This window comes from Nicotiana tomentosiformis, chromosome 12, assembly GCF_000390325.3.
Source record: "Nicotiana tomentosiformis chromosome 12, ASM39032v3, whole genome shotgun sequence".
NCBI classification, from domain to species: domain Eukaryota; kingdom Viridiplantae; phylum Streptophyta; class Magnoliopsida; order Solanales; family Solanaceae; genus Nicotiana; species Nicotiana tomentosiformis.
In genome coordinates, this window is record NC_090823.1 from 126,220,308 (window position 1) to 126,243,873 (window position 23,566).

Here is a 23,566-nt window from a genome sequence, read left to right on the forward strand (position 1 = left end):
TTTCATTCTATTGTCTATAGTAGCTGCAATAAAGACTTTAAAGATATGTATTAAAACATGTCTAATAAGTGAGAGTTGATTGGTCAAACTAGACCTTGCATAGGTGACTAAAAAGTGTCCAGAATATTGATTAATATAGTGGTAAGTGGACAGCCACGTTTAAAACTTTTAAAGTGAGATTTTGAGCTGCAATTTGAGAGATGCATAAGAGAAGTATATTTATAACAAAAAATTAGTGGATCAAGCCCCACTGTTGTGAAGCCAATCATGAAGCTACGTATAGCAGCAAAAGGAAGCAGAGATGCTTTCTCCATTGTAGTAAAGTGAAGATGGGAGTTCACATGGTTTCTGCAAGGATCTTATTTGCTTGATTCCTCTTTAAAGGTCAAGGAATTAAGTGGTCTGTTGTTCATTCATCTATATAGCTTCAAAAGGATTTGGTCGATCAACTTCTCTAAACCTCATTGTGCATCAAGTAAAGGGGAAAACAAATTGCATTTGGTGGAAGGCACGGCCACTACTATAGATGAACTACCAAGGTGAGCTTTTATAGTGAGTTTCGGTAGTTTTCACTCATTCAATACAAAGTATTAATCCCAAATCTCTTGGATTCCATAGAAATTTCTAGAATCTTCAAGAATACTATAAAGAGGGAAAATTCAAAGGTTCAATAATAGAGATAAATCCTACTACTCCCTCTTCACTTATTAATTAAGCTTAAATATGATAGGGAGCATGTGTTGGAATAGGAACTTTCATTTTTTAACATGGTATTAAAGTAACACTAAAAATAGGTGTTGTAGAGAGTTGAGGAATAGTGCCCTAAGATTGAAGATTGAGTTTGGGTAATTTAATTAATGATCCAAATAAGTGGTAAATGCAATGTATGAGTATTAATAGGGCTAAGAGGACATGAGTAAAAAGGAAAGAGGGAATTCTGATGGGTTGATGCTTATTATGAGTCAGAAAGTTGGCGACTTTGAATTGTGTAAACTTGAATTGATGAAGTTAAATATAATATATGTAGATTGATATTCCGGAGGTGTATTGGAAGTATTGAGACTATTTTGAGAGCGTAATCGTGGTAAGTTAACATGTACCTTCCTTTAAGTGTTTTTTTTTTGGAATGAATTCCATGAATTCCAAAATATGCTAAAGTCGTTTTAAATGTTGGTTTGGTATGCTAGAGTGATCGAACCTTACCTTCCATGATTTTAATGCTATGTGATGTTTTTGTGCAATCTTATAGTATCGTATATGTAAAACTTGCACTGTTGGTCTTTCTTTGACTCTTATTGAATGATAGCAGCTTTAAACCATGATTCTCCGCTTGATTTGAATCAAATGTTTATCGCAAATATTGAAACTCATTATCTTTTGATTTTCAACTTATCGAAATATTTTCAAAAGTTATTGTTTTATCGAAGTCAAAAGAACTTCATCGATTTCAAAGTATAGAATTGTCACGACCCAATTTTCCCTCCGTTGGGTATCGTGATGGCACCTAGTCTTAGGGACTAGGTAAACCTAATATTTACTGAATAACAACAATAATAAATAATATCTAACAACTTTTGAAATAGAAATCTCTATAAAATTTACAATTACCAAAATCGGTAGTAAAAGTCATAAGCTCTACGGAGTTTGTTATAATTTTCTAAATATAACTATTTAAAATAAAGTAAAAAGTGTGAATACAAATCAGAAGGTGACTCTGAAGCCTGCGAACGCAGCAACATGTTTACCTTGAGTCTCTACAGCAATAATCCGCATGGCTAGCTAATGATCAACTGACTTCGAAAATACATGGATCTGCACAAAAATGTGCAGAAGTGTAGTATGAGTACACCACAGCAGTACCCAGCAAGTATCAAGACTAACCTCAGTGGAGTAGTAACGAGGTACAGTCAAGACACCTACTGGACTAAATAACCTGAACAAGTATAAGTATAAAAATAACAGAGTATGATATCTACATAAAGACTACGCTAAGTGGCAATTAATACGGTAATTCTAATAAGGAAGGAAAACAACAACTATCAGCGGAACATCATAATAATGGCATAGAAGAATGAACGAAAATACAACCTAATTCCGATAATCACAGATAAAGCAAGGACAAGTAACAACTCAATAATACAACAACTTTCACACCGGATTTTAGTCAATAAAATTCACGAGGTACTGAACCTCGGACAATCACAACTCATAGTGCATCCTGTGCCCTCATTACACCTCATAACCGCACTGATGACTCGCGTGCCAAATAGAGTCATTCTCACATAGAAGGCAAGTAAGCAAGGGTGTGCATCTATACTCAATAATATCAAAAAAAACCTCTTATCCGATAAGAGTGCTTAACTACGTGTATGCTTGTGCAAGTGTCCTAACATAGTTCATACCAGCTAGTGAGCATAAGAAAAAGAACGGACAGCACGTAGAATATTTTTTCACAACTTTCACAAGATAAATCTCACACAGATAAGTGTACCACTACATAAATATCAACAACAAGAATGCCCCCGGTCCATCACAAATCAATCCCTGACATAGCCCACCTTGTCTCGCCACGTGTGCAATAGTAAAGTAAATGCACGCCTTATCTCGCCATACGTGCATAATAATATTCCCACCTTATCTCGTCACATGCGCAACCCACACATATATATCTCGCCTTGTCACACCGCATGTGCAAAATATTAATAGTAACAATAGCACGATAGAAGCCTCGTGCAACCCCATAACAAGGAGATATCAACAAAGGGCACTCCCAAGGTACCACCTCGTAGTCCCAAAAGTAAATATGCAAGACAGGGGGATCTCCCGAGGTACCGCCTCGTAGTCCCAAAGTAAATATGCAAGACATGGGGATCTCCCGAGGTACCGCCTCGTAGTCCAAAAGTAAATATGCAAGATAGGGGAATCTCCCGAGGTACCGCCTCAAAGTCCCAAAGTAAATATGCAAGATAGGGGGATCTCCCGAGGTACCGCCTCGTAGTCCCAAAGTAAATATGCAAGAACAATAAGTACAATAGCAACAATAACACTAATACAAGGGTATGACAAATAAATTAACTCAGAAATTCCAAAACTCAAAGGAACGGAGGAATTAATTTATGAGGAGTGGCCACAATAGAGAATGCCAGTCATAATAAGAACATCTCAACAAGAAAGGAAATATTATGTAACAACGGTCCATAATGTACAGTTCGATAATGATGTCACGACCCAACTCCATGTCAGGCCGTGATGGCGTCCAGCGCCGTTGCTGGACAAGCCAACAGTGAACAACTTAGTGATTTTTCATTTTTGTTTATTAAGTAATTCCAACATTTAGCTTTACTTACATTTAAAGCATTTGATAAATAATAGATTTTTAAGGCAAACAAACGAAAACATCTAAAAGTAGTTATAACTATTGAACTACAATCCAAAAATCAAAGTCTACTAATACATGCCAAGATCTAGTGTCACAAGTGTGTGGGCAACTAGTTGAATATACAAAAGATGACTATTTACTGTCTGAATCAGAATAGACAGATAAAAATAAAAGAGAAACTCCGGCATGCTGTTGAACGGCTCAGAAGGGGGCAGCTAACCGTGAAGTCTCGCTCCAAGATCAAGTATACGCGCCGGGCGGGTAACTAGATGCACCAGCCTCAGATCCTATACAATTAAGTACAAAAGCGTAGTATGAGTACATAAACAATATGCACCCAGTAAGTATCCCGCCTAACCTCGAAGAAGTAGTGACGAGGGGTTGACTTGACACTTACTAGGGCCAATAATAATGTAATTAAAGTGTTATGCTAAGTATGGATATCATGAATAATACTGATAGTTCAATAACGGGAAGAGATAAGTTCTTCTTTCATAATTGAAATTTCAATTTCAGTCATATAATTTAACAACTTACATTTCAAGGCATTGAAGCAGTATAAATCACAGAGAGTTCCAAGTAACTGAATTAGTAAGTAAGGGCACAAACATTTCGAACAAGGTACGATACGGTCCTTAAACTACACGGACAATAGCACAATAGTAGCTACGTACGGACTCCCGTCACCTCGTACGTACGTAGCCCACACAAATAGGTACACACATTTATTTAATTCATCTATGGGGTTAATTCCCTCTTACAAGGTTAGAAAGAAGATTTACTTCGCCTCAAAGCCTACTTCCCAATTCAAGAACGCACTCAAACCTCCAAATTTGATGCCAAACGACTCGAAGCTAGTCAAACATGACATAAACTAATCAATCTCTACTCAAAAGTTCATAATTCCACCATTTAAGTGATTACCCACCCTAAATTGCAAGATTCCTAAAATTCACCCCCGGACCCACATGCTCGGATTTCGGAAATTTTCAAAGAAAGTTGTTACCCATAACCTTAGGAACATAAATACATAATTTTTACTAAATTCCATAACATATTTCGTGGTTAAATCTCCTTTTTATCAAAAACCTAGGTCTTCCTCTAAACCCTTATTTTACACTAATTTTCACATATTAATCTACCCATAATCTAAGTATTTATTTCACATTTGGTAGAAATTACTTACCTCCAAAATCTAGGTGAAAGCCCCTCTCAAGAAGCCCCAAGAATCGCCCAAGAAGTGAGTGAAATGAGTAAAAATTGGTCTAAGTCCCGTATTAAATGAATCTCACTGCCTCCAGCTTTTCCGCACCTGCGGTCAAGGGACCGCATCTGTTCTCTCACTTCTACGGACAAGAGTCCGCTTCAGCGGAAGTTTCTGGGCTACTTCTGCGGGCGTTTTACCGCTTCTGCGCTCCAGCTTCTGCAGAGAAGGGACCGCTTTTGCGGAATTTGGGGTTGCCCTCATTGGCCGCATCTGTGAGGCTTGGCCCGCATCTGCGAGCTCACACATGCGGCTAACCAACCGCAGGTGCGGTTATGACAGATCTGGTGCACTCAGGTGTAGTTCTAAATTCTCAACTTAGTCTGAGCCTCGTCCGATTGGCACTCGGGGTCCCGCCCGAACATACCAACAAGTTTGGAATCACTTAACGGACTCGCTAGAACTCACGGAACTCCTGAAACAACATTAAAACTAAGAATCACACCGTAAAACCAATTGAATCAAACTTAAGAACATCAAGTTCTTCAATTTACTTCCAATGCGCCGAAACGTACTTATACTACTCGGAATGACACCAAATTTTGCGTGCAAGTCTTAAATAATACTACGAAACTATTCAGGGTCTCGAAATTCCGTTTGGACCTCTATATCACCAAAATCCGCTCCAAACCAAATTTTAAAGAAGTTTTAAAACCTTCAAGAACCAACTTTTACTATTAGGCGCCAAAACACTCCCGGGTCATCCAAAACCCGATCCAAATATACGCCCAAGTCCGAAATCATAATACGAACCTATTAGAACCGTTAAATCCCGATTCCGAGATCGTTTACTCAAAATGTTGACCGAAGTCAAACTTGGCTTTTTAAGCCAACCTTAAGGAACCAAGTGTTCCGATTTCAACCCAAACTCTTCTAAATCCTGAACTAACCATCCCCACAAGTCATAAATCAGTAAAATCAAGTATGAGAAGTCGTATTTAGGGGAACGGGGTTCTAGCAAGTAAAACGACCGATCGGGTCGTTATATTCTCCACCTCTTAAACAAATGTTCGTCTTCGAACGGGTTTAGATCCATACCTGAAGTACTGAATAAGTGTGGATATCTGCTCCGCATGTCCTCCTTGGACTCCCAGGTCACCTCCTCGACCGGTTTCCCCCTCCACTGAACCTTTACCGGGGAAATTCTCTTGAATCTCAATTGGCGATCCTGTCTAGCAACAATAGCAACTGGCTCCTCCTCTGTCACGACCTAAACCGATGGGCCACGACGGGCACCCGGTACCTTACTCAACCGAGTACCAACATAACATATCTTTTCATGTCATACTATCATAGATAACTGATCCGGAAGGCTACCGTGAGATAAGTAGAATACAACATGTAATACCAACTTATATATAAGACATGCGGGCCTATAAGACCAAAATAACCACTCGTACACTGAACATAGGCCGACAAGGCCATACAATCTTTTACTTACATGACATATGTCTACAAGCCTCTAATGATACATAATTTTCATAAAGGTCGGGGTGGATAAGGGTGGATAGACATTCTTACCTTAAGGCTCCAGATCAAGAGGCTTTCATGTCTTAGTACACACATGATCTACTGAAGACTTTAAATTTACTCATCATAAGCATCATGAAAAATCGAGTTCCTCTGACTCAACTCTTCCATAGCCACATTCAATCTCTTACCAACTGTCTTTCTGGATGTAGGTATCGTCGTATTACGAATAGAATTTAGGAATTTGAATTCTTATGGTGAACTCTACCACACGATCTAGAGTAAGAAGAAAGAGTGACAGTCCTAAATGCCCTGTAGCCTCCTACTTATAAGTGTGGTGCACAACACACCCACAAACAAGACTCTACTAGACACGGTTTGTAGACTCCCTAGGACAGAACTGCTCTGATACCACTTTTGTCACGACCCAAACCGATGGGCCGCGACGAGCACCCGGTACCTTACTCAACCGAGTACCAACATAACGTATCCTTTCATGTCATACTATCATTAATAATTGAGCCGGAAGGCTGCCGTGAGATAAGTAGAATACAACATGTAATACATAGGACATACGGGCCTATAAGACCAAAATAATCACTCGTACACTGAACATAGGCCGACAAGGCCATAAAACTTTTACGTACATGACATCTGTCTACAAGCCTCTAAGGATACATAATTTTCATAAAGGTCGGGACAAAGTCCCGCCATACCAAACAATACACGTCTAAATCATACTGACCAAACAAGCAACTCCGGAGCAAATGGAGCGCACCAACATCTTCTGCTGAGCTGATAGCCTACTTGGAGGACTCTCGACCTGTCTATCGGGACCTGCGGGCATGAAACGCAGCGTCCCCAGGCAAAAGGGATGTCAGTACAAATAATGTACCGAGTATGTGAGGAATGAAAATCAGTAAATAATAGACATGAGAGAAACATGGAGTAAAAGACTCGACATGTACGTTTGCATAGCTCTGTGAATCATTTTACTTTTATGATGTCATGCATATGCGTATAAATGGCATACCATGCATAGGTATATGCGTTCATAACATCATCAAGCCTTTGAGGGCATTCCATCATATCATTTCGGCCACTATGGGCAAATTATCAACGTATACCAGGTGATCAGGTGGTGGTGCGTATATAATGTCGTAACCTTTTTCCATATCCCATATACATATATACGCGTATATAACGCCATCTGGTCATGAGTCAATGTACATGTATAAATGCATGAAATGCATAAGAATTACGTTCATAAGATTTCTTGGATTGTCATAAAATCAATATTCCCTTCGGATAAACTTTATCAAATACGTATTTTTCTAAGACCCATGAACAGAAGATATAATAATAATTCGCATGGGGAATCAATAACTTAGACACCCCTAATACTTCTATGAATAGAGTCATTTATGGAAGTTGTGCATTTGCTCGTTTCGTTCGTGTCGTATAGATCATGCCAAAAAAGAAAGAAGGGATAGTCTTAACATACCTGGAGTAAGGAAAAATCCATATGATATTCTTGGAAAAGGTTGCACTGTACTCCCTTAGAATCGCAAAATTTCACGTTGCTAATGTGCTGAGAAATCTCGTTGGATTTCTTTTGTAGGAATTGGTTGAAGATTTGCAAGAAATCTCGTTGAAGCCAAAATAATCGTTGGAATTGTTCTTGTTGGATTGAGATAAATGTTCTTTTTTGAAATGTTGGAATTAGGAACAAAAGTTATAAGATTACCTTTGATTATTTTAAGGCCAAAGAAAATGATGCTCAAAATGCCAAACTTCTAATATCTTTTACGTAAGTGTCATGTGTATGACCTTTTAAATGGCCACCTTTTATTATAAGCTATGAGTCACTTGATGTGAAAGGGGGAGCTGCCACCTCATGCCCTTTAATACTTATCCAATATATCCCCAATTAGTTAGGTAATATCCCATTACCCAATAATTAACCAATTACCCACATAATTGAATTATCTCAACTTACTTAAAATACTACTCACTTTTAATACACTGTATACACCTTACTATCATGGCCATGTGGTACCTTGTATGGTATTAGTCCATAAATACCGGGTATTTTAGCCCGGGCCGTGTTTTGTCCCAAAATGACAAACTTCGATGAAATTCATTTATTCGATTTGCTTACCCTCTCACCTTCACGAATTTACTCATCACTTGTGTGAAATAGCATAATGCTTATAATCTCAAAATAATCTCATTCCTGAACTTACGTCGATTAACTTACGATGAAACTTTAACATACGAAAATGCGTGATGTAACATCTCATTTCCGAGCTTTCATCAATTTACTTATACCGTACGAAAATATGGGGTGTAACATCCTCATAACCCAAGCTCCCATCTAACTGAATAGTGCGGAAAGCTAACACATGCGACAAGTCGGCATGATATCTCCGGAGGATAGACACATGAAAAACCGGATGAACCCCTAAAAGGTTGGGAGGTAAAGTAAGCTCATAAGCAACCTCCCCAACCCGCCTCAACTCCTCAAATGGGCCTATAAACCTTGGGCTCAACTTTCCCTTTTTTCTGAATCTCATAATACCCTTCATCGGTGAGACTTTCCAGAGGACCTTCTCGCCGACCATAAATGATACATCGCGCGCCTTCTGATCAGCGTAACTCTTCTGTCTGGACTGTGCTATGCAAAGTCTCTCCTGAATCAACTTTACTTTTTCAAGGCACCCTTTACCAAATTAGTACCATGTAACCTAGCCTCGCTGGGCTCAAACCACCCGATGGGAGAACAACATCGCCGACCATATAAAGCCTCAAATGGAGCCATCTCGATGCTAGACTGATAAATGTTATTGTAAGCAAACTCAGCCAAAGGCAAAAAATGATCCCACTGTCCCTCAAAGTCAATCACACATGCTCTTAGCATATGCTCCAATATCTGAATTGTCCGCTCTGACTGTCCGTCGGTCTGTGGATGAAATATTGTGCTGAGCTCTACACGGGTCCCCAACTCACTCTGTATGGCTCTCAAGAAATGTGAAGTGAACTGAGGGCCTCTATCTGATATGATGGAAACAGGCACACTATGCAACCGAACTATCTCCCTAATATAAATCTGGGCTAATTTCTCTGAAGTATATGTAGTCACAACCAGAATGAAGTGTGCCAACTTAGTCAATCTGTCAACAATGACCCAAACTGCATCAAACTTCTGCAAGGTCCGCGGTAACCAAACCATGAAGTCAATGGTAATGCACTCTCATTTTCACTCAGGTATAGTCATTTACTAAAGTAGGCCACCTGCCTCTGGTGTTCATACTTGACCTGCTGGAAATTTAGACACCTAGCCACATACTCAACTATATCTTTCTTTATACGCCGCCACTAATAGGGTTGTCTCAGGTCACGATATATCTTCGTAGCACCTGGATGAATAGAATTCTGAGAACTGTGTGCCTCCTCTAGAATCCTCTCCCTCAAGCCATCGACATTAGGAACACATAGACAACCCTAGAGTCGCAGAACACCATCCCCGCCAATAGAAACCACTTTGGTACCACCCTGTAGTACTGTCTCTCTAAGAACTGCCAAGTGCGGATCATCAAACTATCGGACCTTGATCTGCCCCAATAATGAAGACCGAGCAATAACACATGCAAGAACTTGGCTAGGCTCTGAAATATCCAACCTCACAAGTCTGTTAGCCAAGGACTGAATGTCCAAAGCTAGTAGCCTCTCCCCTGCTGATATGAATGTCAAGCTACCCATACTGTCTGCCTTTCTGCTTAAGGCATCCGCGACCACATTTGCCTTGCCCGGATGATAAAGAATGGTGATGTCATAATCCTTCAGTAATTCGAGCCATCTACGCTGCCTCAAATTGAGATCCCTCTGGTTGAACAAATGCTGTAAGTTGCGATGATTAGTATAAACCTCACATGACACCCCATACAGATAATGCCTCAATATCTTAAGAGCATGAGCAATCGCGGCTAGCTCTAGATCGTGCACAGGGCAATTCTTCTCATGAATCTTCAGCTGACGCGAAGCATATGCAATAACTCACCCATCCTGCATCAATACACAACCCAAGCCAACACGTGAAGCGTCGCAATATACCGTATACATCCCCGAGCCGAAAGGCAACACTAGAACCAGTGATGTAGTCAAAGCTGTCTTGAGCTTCTGGAAGCTCGCCTCACAATCATCGGACCAACAGAACGGAGCACCCTTTTGGGTCAATCTAGTCAGAGGTGCTGCAATGGATGAGAAACCCTGCATAAACCGGCGATAATAACCTGCTAACCCAAGGAAACTCCTGATCTCAGTCACCGAAGTGGGACGAGGACAACTCTGAACTGCCTCAATCTTCTTGGAATCCATATTAATACCCTATCCTGATACAATATGCCACAAGAATGCCACAGACTCTAGCCAAAACTCACACTTGGAGAGTTTAGCATATAGCTTCTATTCTCACAATGTCTGAAGTACCACACTCAAATACTGCTCGTGCTCCCCCAGGCTACGTGAGTAAATCAATATGTCATCAATGAAGACAATAACAAAGGAATCAATATAAGGCATGAACACCCGGTTCATCAGATCCATAAATGCCATTGGGACATTAGTCAAGCCGAAGGACATCACTAGAAACTCATAATGGCCATATCTAGTACGGAAGGTCATCTTCGGAACATCTGAGTCCCGAATCTTTAACTGATGGTACCCTGACCTCAAGTTAATTTTGGAGAACACCCTAGCACCCTGCAACTAGTCAAACAAATCATCGATACGTGGCAACGGGTACTTGTTCTTGATGATAACCTTGTTCAACGGGCGGTAATAAATGCACATCCGCATAGTCCCATCTTTCTTCTTCAAAAATAACACTGGTACACCCCAAGGTGATACACTTGGTCTCACAAACCCCTTTTCTAACAACTCCTCAAGCTACTCCTTCAACTATTTCGGAGCCATACGATATGGTGGGATAGATATAGGCTAGGTGTCTAGAGCCAAATAAATACAGAAATTAATGTCACGATCTAGCGGCATGCCTGGAAGGTCAGAAGGAAACACATCGGCAAACTCCCGGACTACTGGCACTGAATCAATCATCGGAGACTCTGCGGTGGTGTCCCAAACATAATCTAGATAAGCCAAACAACCCTTCTCGACCATATGTCGAGCTTTCAGAAAAGAGATGACCCGACTAGCTGTACTAACCGAGGAACCCTTCCACTCCAATCTTGGTAATTCTGGCATCGCTAAGGTAATAGTCTTAGAATGACAATCAAGGATGCCGTGACATGGGGATAACCAGTCCATGCCCAGGATGACCTTTAAGTCGATCATATCAAGCAACAAAAAGTGCTCTCTAGTCTCGTAACCATAGAATGTGACCACACAGGACTGGTAGATCCAATCCACAACCACAGAATCGCCCACAGGAGTGGACACATAAACAGGAGTACCCAAGGACTCACAAGGAATATCCAGAAAATGAGCAAACAGAGATGACACGTATGAATAGGTAGACCCTGGATCAAATAATACCGAAGCATCCCTACCGCATATAGAAATAATACCTGTGATCACGGCATATGAGGCCAATGCATCTGGTCTGGCCGAAAAAGTATAGAATCTGCCTAGAGCGCCGGCGGGCTGGCCTCTGCCTGACTGAACAGTAGCTGACTGGCCTTCTCCCGCCTAGCCTCCACCTCCAGGATGGCTCCTGCCAGCCTTCCCTCTACCTTTGGGTGGCCGGACAACCGGTGCTATAATCATGGGCTGCTGACCCTGCTGCATTGTCTTGCCCTGAAGCCTGGGGAAGAATCTCCTCATGTGAGTAAGATCTCCAAACTCGAAACAGCCCCTCGGTGCGGCGATCTACTGCACTGATGTCTGACCCTGATGGCCTGTAGACCCACTGGAAGAAGCCTGAATAGCCGTTGGGCGGTATGAGCTCTCCGGCATGGCACTAAATTAGGAGCTGGAAGAACCCTGGTAACCTGAGTACCCACCGGAAGAACCCTGGATGGCTGGGGGCAGTAAGAACTCTCTAGTGTGGCGCTGAAATAGGGGCACGCTAGAGCACCTCGAGGAGGTGGTGGCGATGAATATGGGGGCCTGCTAGGCTGACCCCTCCCAAACTGACCTCTACCCTTAGCCGGGGCACCTCTAAACTCTCCAAAGAAACAGGCCCTCTTTTCCTGCTGCGCGTGCTCTCTCCCTCTCTGATGGTAGCCCTCAATCCTCTGAGCAATCTCCACTGCCAGCTGATAAGATGTCCCCATCTCAACCTCTCGGGCCATATTGTCCCTAATACCGGAGTGCAGCCCCGCAACAAACCTCTGTACTCTCTTAGCGTCTGTAGGAAGTATCATAAGTGCATGGCGAGACAACTCAGAAAATCTCACCTCATAGTCGGTCACTGACATCTGACCCTGCTCAAGCTGCTCAAATTGATACCGCAACTCTTCCCGCTTTGAGGGTGGAATATACCTATCCAGGAAAAGCTGTATGAACTGGCCCCAAGTCATGGGAGGAGAACCCGCTGGTCTGCCAAGAAGATAAGACTGCCACCATCTACCGGCCCTTCCCTCCAACTGGAAAGTAGTGAAGTCAACCTCATGAGACTCCAGTATCCTCATGTTGTGCAGTATGTCCCTGCATCTATCAATGAAATCCTAGGCATCCTCATCACGCTCGCCTCCGAAGACAAGAGGGTGTAGCCTAGTCCATTTGTCCAATAACTTCTGCGGATCGCCGTTCACATCCGGTCTAGGCTTAGGTGCCACTGCTGCAACTAGCTGGGCCCCGTCCGCGGGTAATGTACTCAGAGTTTGATACACTGCAGCTGCATGCCCAGGAGCCTGAGAAGTAGGGGTCTGTTCTCCCCCTCCCGCCTGAGATGTGGCTGGGTCTGTTGGAAATAAACCAGCCTGGGTCATAGAATCCATGAACCACAGCATATGGCCCATGACCTCCTGAAAGCCTGGTGCTGTCATGAAATCTGCCGGGGCTGGCTCTACTGCGGGCACCTCGCCCTGCTCCTCCATAATGGGATCCTCTCCTGGATCCCCTGGTGGTGCTACTGGGGCAGCTCTAGGATGCCCTCATCCCCTACCTTGGGCCGGTACCCTCCCCGACCTCTACCTCGGCCTCTAGCAACAGGGGGAGCAGCCCCTCCCGGGTCGGGAACGTCCGCCGTACGCGTCCTCAAAATCTGTGAGAGAATAGAAAAAGGAAATTTAGTATACCATCAATTGCACGATATGAGATGAATAATGAGTAGTTTCCTAATACCTCATAGCCTCTCGAAGATAAGTACAGACATCTCTGCACCGATCCGCAAGACTCTACTAGGCCTGCTCATAACTTGTGAGACCTATGTGAACCTAGTACTCTGATACCATATTGTCACGACCCAACTCCATGTCAGGCCGTGATGACGTCCAGCACCGTTGCTGGACAAGCCAACAGTGAACAACTTAGTGATTTCCCATTTTTGTTTATTAAGCAATTCCAATATTTTGCTTTACTTACGTTTAAAGCATTTGATAAATAACGGATTTTTAAGGCAAACAAACGGAAACATCTAAAAGCAGTTATAACTATTGAACTACAATCCAAAAATCAAAGTCTACTAATACATGCCAAGATCTAGTGTCACAAGTGTGTGGGCAACTAGTAGAATATACAAAAGATGACTATCCTACTGTCTGAAATAGAATAGACAGATAAAAACAAAAGAGAAACTCCGACATGCTGCTGAACGTCTCAGAAGGGGGCAGCTCACCGTGAAGTCTCGCTCCAAGATCAGGTATGTGTGTTGGGCGGGAAACTAGATGCACCAGCCTCAAATCCTGTACAATTAAGTACAGAAGCGTAGTATGGGTACATAAACAATATGCACCTAGTAAGTACCCCGCCTAACCTCGAAGAAGTAGTGACGAGGGGTCGACTTGACACTTAGTAGGGCCAACAATATTGTAATTAAAGTGTTATGCTAAGTATGGATATCATGAATAATATTGAAAGTTCAATAACGGGAAGAGATAAGTTCTTCTTTCATAATTGAAATTTCAATTTTAGTCATATCATTTAACAACTTACATTTAAAGGCATATAAGCAGTATAAATCACATAGAGTTCCAAATAATTAACATGCGCAATTATGTCGAGGTCATACGGCCCAGTCCAACATAATATTAAATTATGCACTGTCTGAGGGTCGAATGGCGCGAACCATAGATGCATCTATTTACTACCGAGGCACTCGGCTCGATCCACAAATAGCAATTATTTTTAAGGAAACAGAAATTCTCATTTTACAATCAAGTATTCTAATAAACTCTTTAAATAAGTGAACTTAGCCCTTTTTTGAATTATTTTGTCAAATTCTAACATGATTCGAGTAATTGAATTAGCAAGTAAGGGCACAAACATTTTGAACAAGGTATGATATGGTTCCTAAACTACCCGGACAATAACACAATAGTAGCTAGGTACGGACTCTCGTCACCTCGTACATACGTAGCCCCCACAAATAGGTACACACATTTATTTAATTCACCTATGGGGTTAATTCCCTCTTACAAGGTTAGAAAGGAGACTTACTTCGCCTCAAAGCCTACTTCCCAATTTAAGAACGCACTCAAACCTCCAAATTTGATGCCAAACGCTTCGAAGCTAGTCAAACATGACATAAACTAATCAATCTATGCTCAAAAGTTCATAATTTCACCATTTAAGTGATTACCCACCCTAAATTGCAAGATTCCTAAAATTCACCCTCGGACCCACATGCTTGGATTCCGAAAATTTTCAAAGAAAGTTGTTACCCATAACCTTAGGAACATAAATACATGATTTTTACTAAATTCCATAACAAATTTCGTGGTTAAATCTCATTTTTATCAAAAACCTAGGTCTTCCTCTAAACCATTATTTTTCACTAATTTACATATGTTAATCTAAGTATTTAATTCACATTTGGTAGAAATTACTTACCTCCAAATGCTAGGTGAAAGCCCCTCTTAAGAAGCCCCAAGAATCTCCTAAGAAGTGAGTGAAATGAGTAAAACTTAGTCTAAGTCCCGTATTAAATGAATCTCACTACCTCCAGCTTTTCCGCACCTGCGGTCAAGGGACCACATCTGCGCCCTCGCTTCTGCGGACAAGAGTCTGCTTCTGCGGAAGTTCCTGGGCCGGCTGGGCCACTTCTGCTATCTGCGAGCTCGCACATGCAGCTAACCAACCGCATGTGCGGTTATGACAGATCTGGTGCACTCAGTTGTAGTTCCAAATTCTCAACTTAGTCTGAGCCTCGTCCGATTGGCACTCGGGGCCCCGCCCGAACATACCAACAAGTTTGGAATCACAAAATGGACTCGCTCGAACTCACACAACGCCCGAAACAACATTAAAACCAAGAATCACACCCTAAAACCAACTGAATCAAACTTAAGAACTTCAAGTTCTTCAATTTACTTCCAATGCGCTGAAACGTACTTATACTACTCGAAATGATACCAAATTTTGTGTGCAAGTCTTAAATGACACTACAAAACTATTCTCAGTCTCAGAATTTCATTTGGACCTTGGTATCATCAAAACCCGCTCCAAACCAAATTTTTAAGAACTTCTAAAACCTTCAAGAACCAACTTTCAGTATTAGGTGCCAAAACGCTTTGGGTTCATCCAAAACCCGATCCGAACATACGCCCAAGTCCAAAATTACCATACGAACTTATTGGAACCGTCATATCCCGATTCCGAGGTTGTTTACTCAAAATGTTGAACGAAGTCAAACTTGGCCTTTTAAGCCAACTTTAAGGAACCAAGTGTTCCAATTTCAACCCAAACTTTTCTAAATCCCGAACGAACCATCCCCGCAAGTCATAAATCAGTAAAAGCAAGTACGAGAAGTCTTATTTAGGGGAACAGGGTTCAAGCAAGTAAAACGATCGGTCGGGTTGTTACAAACGAGGGAGCTAACACTAGGCGAATAATTCCAAATAACGGCAAGTCAACTAAAATGTAGGATATCTAACTTCTTTTAAGGTTGGCAATTAAGAAAGAGATATAACAAATTCAATTAAGGATGAATAACTACAAAAGAGATAATTATAATTTCAAATAAAGATAAGCAGTTAGGGGAAAGATAACATGGCAATAGAAGAGATAACCATTTCAGTTAAGGCACAGATGACTCAAATAAGCATCAAGGGCGTATCATGAAGCAATTAATTCTAATTAAAGCATGTAGAGGTGAAACTAGTAATTAAGAGACGTATTCATAACATAACAACTGCATAATTAGTGAATGCAAGGACCTAAGAACCCTAAAGTCCAACTTTCCACAAATAAGTCCGAGCACCAACTCGTCACCTCGCGTACACGGACATAATTAGCATAGAAGACTCAAATCCTAAGGGGTAGTTCCCTCACATAAAATTAGGAAAGATACTTATCTCAAAGAAGACAAACTGATACTCTAAAATGAACTTCTCGCGTGAAATGACCTCCGGACGGCTCAAATCTAACCAAAATAACTTCAAAGCACAAATAAAACTCATAAGAAACTATTCTGGATCATAAAGGCTCAATCTTTATCAAAATCTAAAAATTGATAGACATCAAACCTGCCATAATAGACAACATGAATTTACTTCTAGTCTCGTAACTTTCAATAATGAATTAAAACAACGATAGACACGGCTATCGCTCATAGAATCTCCCAACATGGGCAAACACATAAACATAATACTAGGTCATGAACTCACATATAGGTGGGATAACAAATAGGGGAACTCGCCCCGTTAAGCAGAACAGAATCAAAATATGAATGGTGCCCCTCTGTAACAAATCAAAAGCATACCTGTATGACATCATCTGGTGCAGTGGCCTCAAGCCTACTATATGAAACACATCAACGGGCCGGTCCTTCCCCTCTTGGGCACCCTCTACTCGCCTGAATACTCCACTGTGACACACTTGTCCAGAGTCTAGGACAATCTCTCACCCTGTGGCTTGTATCTCCACACTCGAAGCAACCTCTCTGCTAACGTGGTTATGGGAACTGTGCGGTACGGGTACTCTGAGACCCATGAGCACCTAAAACATTGTACGAAGCCTGAAGTGCAAATTGAACTCGCTGACCCATAAAACCTCTACCATATCGTACCATGCCTCCAAAATAAGGACCAGTAGATCTCTTCGGTCTACGAGGCCTCCTCGCCTCCCTGTCCTCTCTCTCCTTACCTTGCCTGGATCTTCTCTCCTGATCCCACATGCCCTCTACTCGGCGAACGATCCCTACTACCTACTGAAATGAAACATTTGACTCTAACTCCCGTGCCATGCTAAACCGAATATCATGCATGAGCCCCTCAATAAATATACGGACACGCTCTCTAACTGTAGCGACCAAAGGAGGTGCATGTCTAGCCAAATCTCCGAATCTAACGGAATACTTTGACACTGGCATTGTGCCCTGGCGCAGCTGCTCAAACTCTGTGCGACATGCATCTCGAATGGACTGAGGTACAACCTCTCTCAGGAACATCTCTGAAAATTGAACCCATGTAAGCGAAGCTGACTCGGCCGGGCTACCCAACTCATACGCCCGCCACCACTGATAAGTCATTCCCCTGATCTGGAATGTAGTAAAAGCAACCCCGCCAATCTCCACAATACCCATAGTACGGAGAATGCGGTGACACTCCTCCAGGAAACCCTAGGCATCGCCTGTCGCCAATCCACTGAAGATAGGAGGGTGGTACTTCTTGTACCTCTCAAATCTAAGCTGTTCTTCCTCAGATGTTGTTACCCTAACCACGGGCTGAGCTGGGACCACAGGCTATGTTGCCATGACACCTGGAACCTGATCAATATGAACACGCTGCTCTAGAGTGTGGGCGGCGGGAGTCTGAGCTCCTCCCCCAGTCTGTGAAATAGTTGGTGCAACCGGAATCAACCCCTAGTTGCGGCACGTGCTCCTCGTCGGCCTCTTCCTCTGCCCCTAGCGACATCTGCTCTGGGGGTAACGTCATCAGTGACCGCAACTCGTGTCCTCACCATCTGTGAGAGAATGGAATGATAAAAGTTCAAACTTCGAGATTAATGAACTCGAACGATAGGAATGAAGGAAGTGAAACTATCCTAATAGTTTCTTAGCCTCTAAAAGATAAGTACAGACGTCTCTATACCGATCCGCAAGACTCTACTAAACTCGCTTATAACTCGTAGCACCTATGAACCTAGAGCTCTGATACCAACTTGTCACGACCCAATTTCCTCTCTGTTGTGTATCGTGATGGCACCTAGTCTTAAGGACTAGGTAAGCCTAACATTTACTAAATAACAACAATAATAAATAACATCTAACAACTTTTGAAAAAGAAATCTCAATAAAATTTACATTTCTCAAAACCGGTAGTAAAAGTCATAAGCTCTACGGAGTTTGTTACAATTTTTTAAATACAACTATTTAAAATAAAGTAAACAGTATGAATACAAATCAGAAGGTGGCTCTAAAGCCTGCGAACGTAGCAGCAGGTTTACCTTGAGTTTCCACAACAATAATCTGCACGGCTAGCTAATGATCAACTAACTTCGAAAATACCTGGATCTGCACAAAAATGTGCAGAAATGTAGTGTGAGTACACCACGGCGGTACCCAGCAAGTATCAAGACTAACCTCAGTGGAGTAGTGACGAGGTACAGTCAAGACACATTCTGGACTAAATAACATGAACAAGTATAAGTATAGAAACAACAGAGTATGATATATACATAAAGACTACGTGAATTGGCAATTAATACGGTAATTGCAATAAGGAAGGAAAATAACAACTATCAGCGAAACACCATAATAATGACATAGAAGAATGAACGGAAACACAGCCTAAGTACGATAATCACAGATAAAGAAAGGACAAGTAACAACTCAACAATATGACAGCTTTCACACCAGGTTTTAGTCAATAAACTCCACGAGGTACCAAATCTCGTACAATTACAACTCATGGGTCTCAATACCTGAACCCTAACACTTGGCATCATGTGCCCTCATTACACCTCAAAACCGCACTGACGACTCGCGTGCCAAATAGAGTCATTCTCACATAGAAGGCAAGTAAGCAAGGGTGTGCATCTATACTCAACAATATCAAGGAAACATCTTATCCGATAAGAGTTCTTAAATATGTGTATGCTTGTGCAAGTGTCCTAACATAGTTCATACCAGCTAGTGAGCATAAGAAAAATAATGGACAGCACGTAGAATATTTCCTCACAACTATCACAAGATAAAGCTCACACAGATAAGTGTACCACTACACAAATATCAACAACAAGAATGCCCCCAGGCCATCACAAATCAATCTCTGACATAACCCACCTTGTCTCGCCACGTGTGCAACCACCTCATAGTCCCAAAGTAAATATACAAGACATGGGGATATCCCGAGGTACCGTCTCATAGTCCCAAAGTAGATATGCAAGAACAACCAGTGCAACAGCAACAACAACACTAATACAAGGGTACGACAAATAAATCAACTCAGAAATTCCAGAACTCAAAGGAACAGAGGAATTAATTCACGAGGAGTGGCCACAATAGAGAATGCTAGTCATAATAAACTCAACAAGAAAGGAAATATTATGTAACAACGATCCATAATGTATAGTTCGATAACGAGGGATCTAACATAAGCCAAATAATTCCAAATAACGGCCAGTCAACTAAAATGTAGGATATCTTACTTCTTTTAAGGTTGGCAATTAAGAAAGAGATACAATAAATTCAATTAAGGATGAACAATTACTAAAGAGATAATTATAACTTCAAATAAAGATAAGAAGTTAGGGGAAAGATAAAATGGCAATAGAAGAGATAACCATTTCAGTTAAGGCACAGATGACTCAAATAAGCATCAAGGGCGGATCATGAAGCAATTAATTCTAATTAAAGCAGGTAGATGTGAAACTAGTAATTAAGAGACGTATTCATAACATAATAATTGCATAATCAGTGAATACAAGGACCTAAGAACCCTAAAAGGCTAACTTTTCACAAATAAGTCCGAGCACGTACTCGTCACCTCGCGTACACAGACACAATTAGCATAGAAGACTCAAATCCTAAGGGGTAGTTCCCCCATACAAAATTAGGCAAGATACTTACCTCAAAGAAGACAAACCGATACTCTAAAATGAACTTCTTGGGTAAAATGACCTCCGTACGGCTCAAATCTAATCAAAATAACTTCAAAGCACAAATAAAACTCATAAGAAACTATTCCAGATCATAAAGGCTCAATCTTTATCAAAATCTAAAAAGCGACCCAAAAATTGATCCCCGGGCCCGCACCTTGGAACCCGACAAATTTTACAAAACCCGAACACCCATTCCGATACGAGTTCAACCATACTAAAATTATCAAATTACGATACCATTTTATCCCTCAAATCATTATTTCTTTTATTTTGGAATTTTTCTTCAAAAACCTCCATTTTCCTCAACTCAAAACACAATTTAAATGATAAAAATAAAGATACAATCATGGAATATATTAAATTCTAGTTGAAGAACACTTACCCAATCGTTTTGCCTGAAAAACCCATAAGGAAGTTCCCAAAACCGAAGTCTAAAACTCAAAACATGAAGAAAATGGCCAAACCCTCGACTTATATGATTCTGCCCAGGTATGACCGCACCTGTGACACAATTAGCTGCTTATGCGGCGTCGCTTCTACGACAAAATAACCGCATATGTGAAGACCACTTACCAGCTTCACCCTCGCACCTGCGTACATCCTACCGCTTCTGCGCAACCGCAGGTGCTTATGACAAAATCGCATCTGCGCTCCAGCTCGCCTCTGCGCCCAAGAATCCGCCTCTGCGGCGCCGCAGATGCGCACCAATTTTCCGCATCTGCGGATACTACCTAGCTCAGCCCTTCACACACTTGCATCTTCATCTTCGCATCTGCTCCGTCGCACCTGCGCACAGGGTCCGCAGGTGCAATTACACCAGAACTCACACTTGTTCACAACCATAAAAACCATCCGCAACTTGTCCGAAACACACCTGAGGCCCCCGGGACCTCAACCAAATATACAACAAGTCCTATAACACCATACGAACTTAGTCGAGCCCTCAAATCACATCAAAGAATGCTAAAAACTCGAATCACCCTCCAATTCAAATTTAATGAACTTGAAACTTCAAATTTCTACAACTAATGCCGAACCCTATCAAACCGCGTCCGATTGACCCTAAATTTTGTACACAAGTCATATTCAATATTACAGACCTACTCCAACTTCCGGAATTGGATTCCGCCCCCGATATAAAAAAGTCCACTACCGGTCAAAATCTCCAAAAAATTAACTTTCGCTATTTCAAGCCTAAATGAGCTACAGACCTCCAAAACACAATTTAGACATGCCCCTAAGTCCAAAATCACCCAACGGGGCTAATGGAACCGACGAAACTCCATTGCGGAGTCATCTTCACACAGTTCTGACTACGGTCAAAATTCTAAGGCTTAAGCTTCCGTTTTAGGGAGTAAGTGTCCCAAATCACTCTGAATCATCCGATACTTGAATTCAACCACACACGCAAATCAATACACATAATACGAAACTTCTCAGGGCCTTATGCTGCCGAAAGAGACTTAAATTCTCAAAACTATCGGCCGGGTCGTTACAAGAATTGAGCTATGGGCCTTAAGAGCCAACTATCGATAATGTTTATAGGACCTACGGGTCATACAATTTAAAGAATAATATTTTGGGAGGACCATAGTTATTATCGTTTATGCATACCATATATTGTCCATAGAGACACGTTACCGTGCTAGCACTATCGTCAAATCCCATAGCTATGGGAGAGGCGGCCTCGTGACCAGGCGATGGTCACAATCGTCAATATCCAAACTTCGGATGAGACGCCCAGGTTGACCAGGGGATGGTCAACATACATGCATTGATTATTGTTATAGTTATAACTATTGGAACTCCCCATCAAAAGAAATATTTACAGTTTATTGAAATTGTTAAAGTCTATTGAAAGGTGTAAAGTTTATGGAAACCATTTAAAATTTTGAAATGCTTTAAAGTACATGAAAATGCTTTTAATGCTTATTGTTTTTCATTATTGATTTTATGAAATACCATACTTATTGTACTTCATGTCTTATGTATCCCAAAAGTATCGTTCTAACCTTATCGGAAGGAGTCAATGATACTTATGGGGTACAATTATTTATATTGTACTCAGCCTCCTTCGTGGGGCAACTTACTTGATGTTTCAGATATTATGGCATTGGAGTTGACAACACGAGCTAGGTGTCTCCTTCATTCTTTGTTATTCATGGTGAGCCCCACTTCCTTTATCGGTGGGTCCTTGTCTAAATATTTTTATTTTCCTTGTTTATGTCTATAGAGGTGACACTGTGGGGAGGTCAAGTCATCTAGAGGGGGGTTATATTTTTATTTCTCATGTTCATTCCGCACTTATGTATTTTACCCAAAAGCCTAATTGTATTTCGAGTTAGAGAGAGACTTTTAAACCAAAGGTCTTAAAGATGTTATTTTCAAATGATCAAGTTATATTTCAAACTTGAAATAAACATGAATGGGCAGACAAGTTCAAGTGGTTCGCTCGGTGTAAGTTGAAGGTGTTGGGTGCCGGTTGCGCTGGTGTTTTTGGGGCATATCACCTTTATACTTCAAATTTTCGACAAAATGCTATAACTCGAGCTAGGAACCTCCGAATTCAGATCCGGGCATACGTCCAAGTCCCAAATTACGATACGGACCCATCAGGACCATTAAAACACGGATACGGATCCGTTTGCTCAAAACGTTGACCAAAGTCAACTCAAATAGATTTTTTTAGGCACAAATTCATATTTTAATTAGTATTTCACAAAAAAGCCTTTTGGAAAAAGACACGGACTATGCACGTAAATCGAGGGAGGTAAAAAGGAGCTATTTGAGGTTTTGAGACACAGGATTAAGGCTTAAAACTCTAGATGACCTATCGGGTCATCACATCCATAGCAGTTATCTACACACTTGGTAACTTGCTCAATATGTAATAGCTTGTAAACTATACAAGAGATGTAAATTGCACTAGTCAAGTCCGTTGCGGCGAGCTCTAATTGAGGAGGTTGTTGGTGAGGGCAATCGATCCCAGGTCTCCTATGTGGAAAATCACTCACCCAACCAACTCATCTACGTCCACATTAGGATTTTGTGGTGTGACAAGGACTCCTAATATGTTCGATAATGCAACATCATCAGACTCTTTTATTAAAGTTCTTATTGAAAGGAAAGAAGATAATTGTAAAATGCCAAAGTGACTTCACTTGAGAGGGAAGAAGTCTTTTAGGAGTGTTTGTTTTTTCCAAAAAGTGATGCTCCAAACCAAATTGACA

The 23,566-nt window shown here is 41.3% G+C and overlaps 1 protein-coding gene across 1 annotated transcript; it reads right to left on the bottom strand.

Moving 5' to 3' along the window:
* Positions 1-9,713: 9,713 nt before the first annotated feature.
* LOC138903367 (uncharacterized) lies at positions 9,714-12,763 on the bottom strand. The gene is made up of 2 exons (XM_070191334.1): positions 12,020-12,763; positions 9,714-10,145 (listed from the first exon to the last, which is right to left on the bottom strand). Exons 1-2 carry the CDS (start codon positions 12,761-12,763, stop codon positions 9,714-9,716), a joined length of 1,176 nt encoding a protein of 391 aa, XP_070047435.1.
* Positions 12,764-23,566: the final 10,803 nt, after the last annotated feature.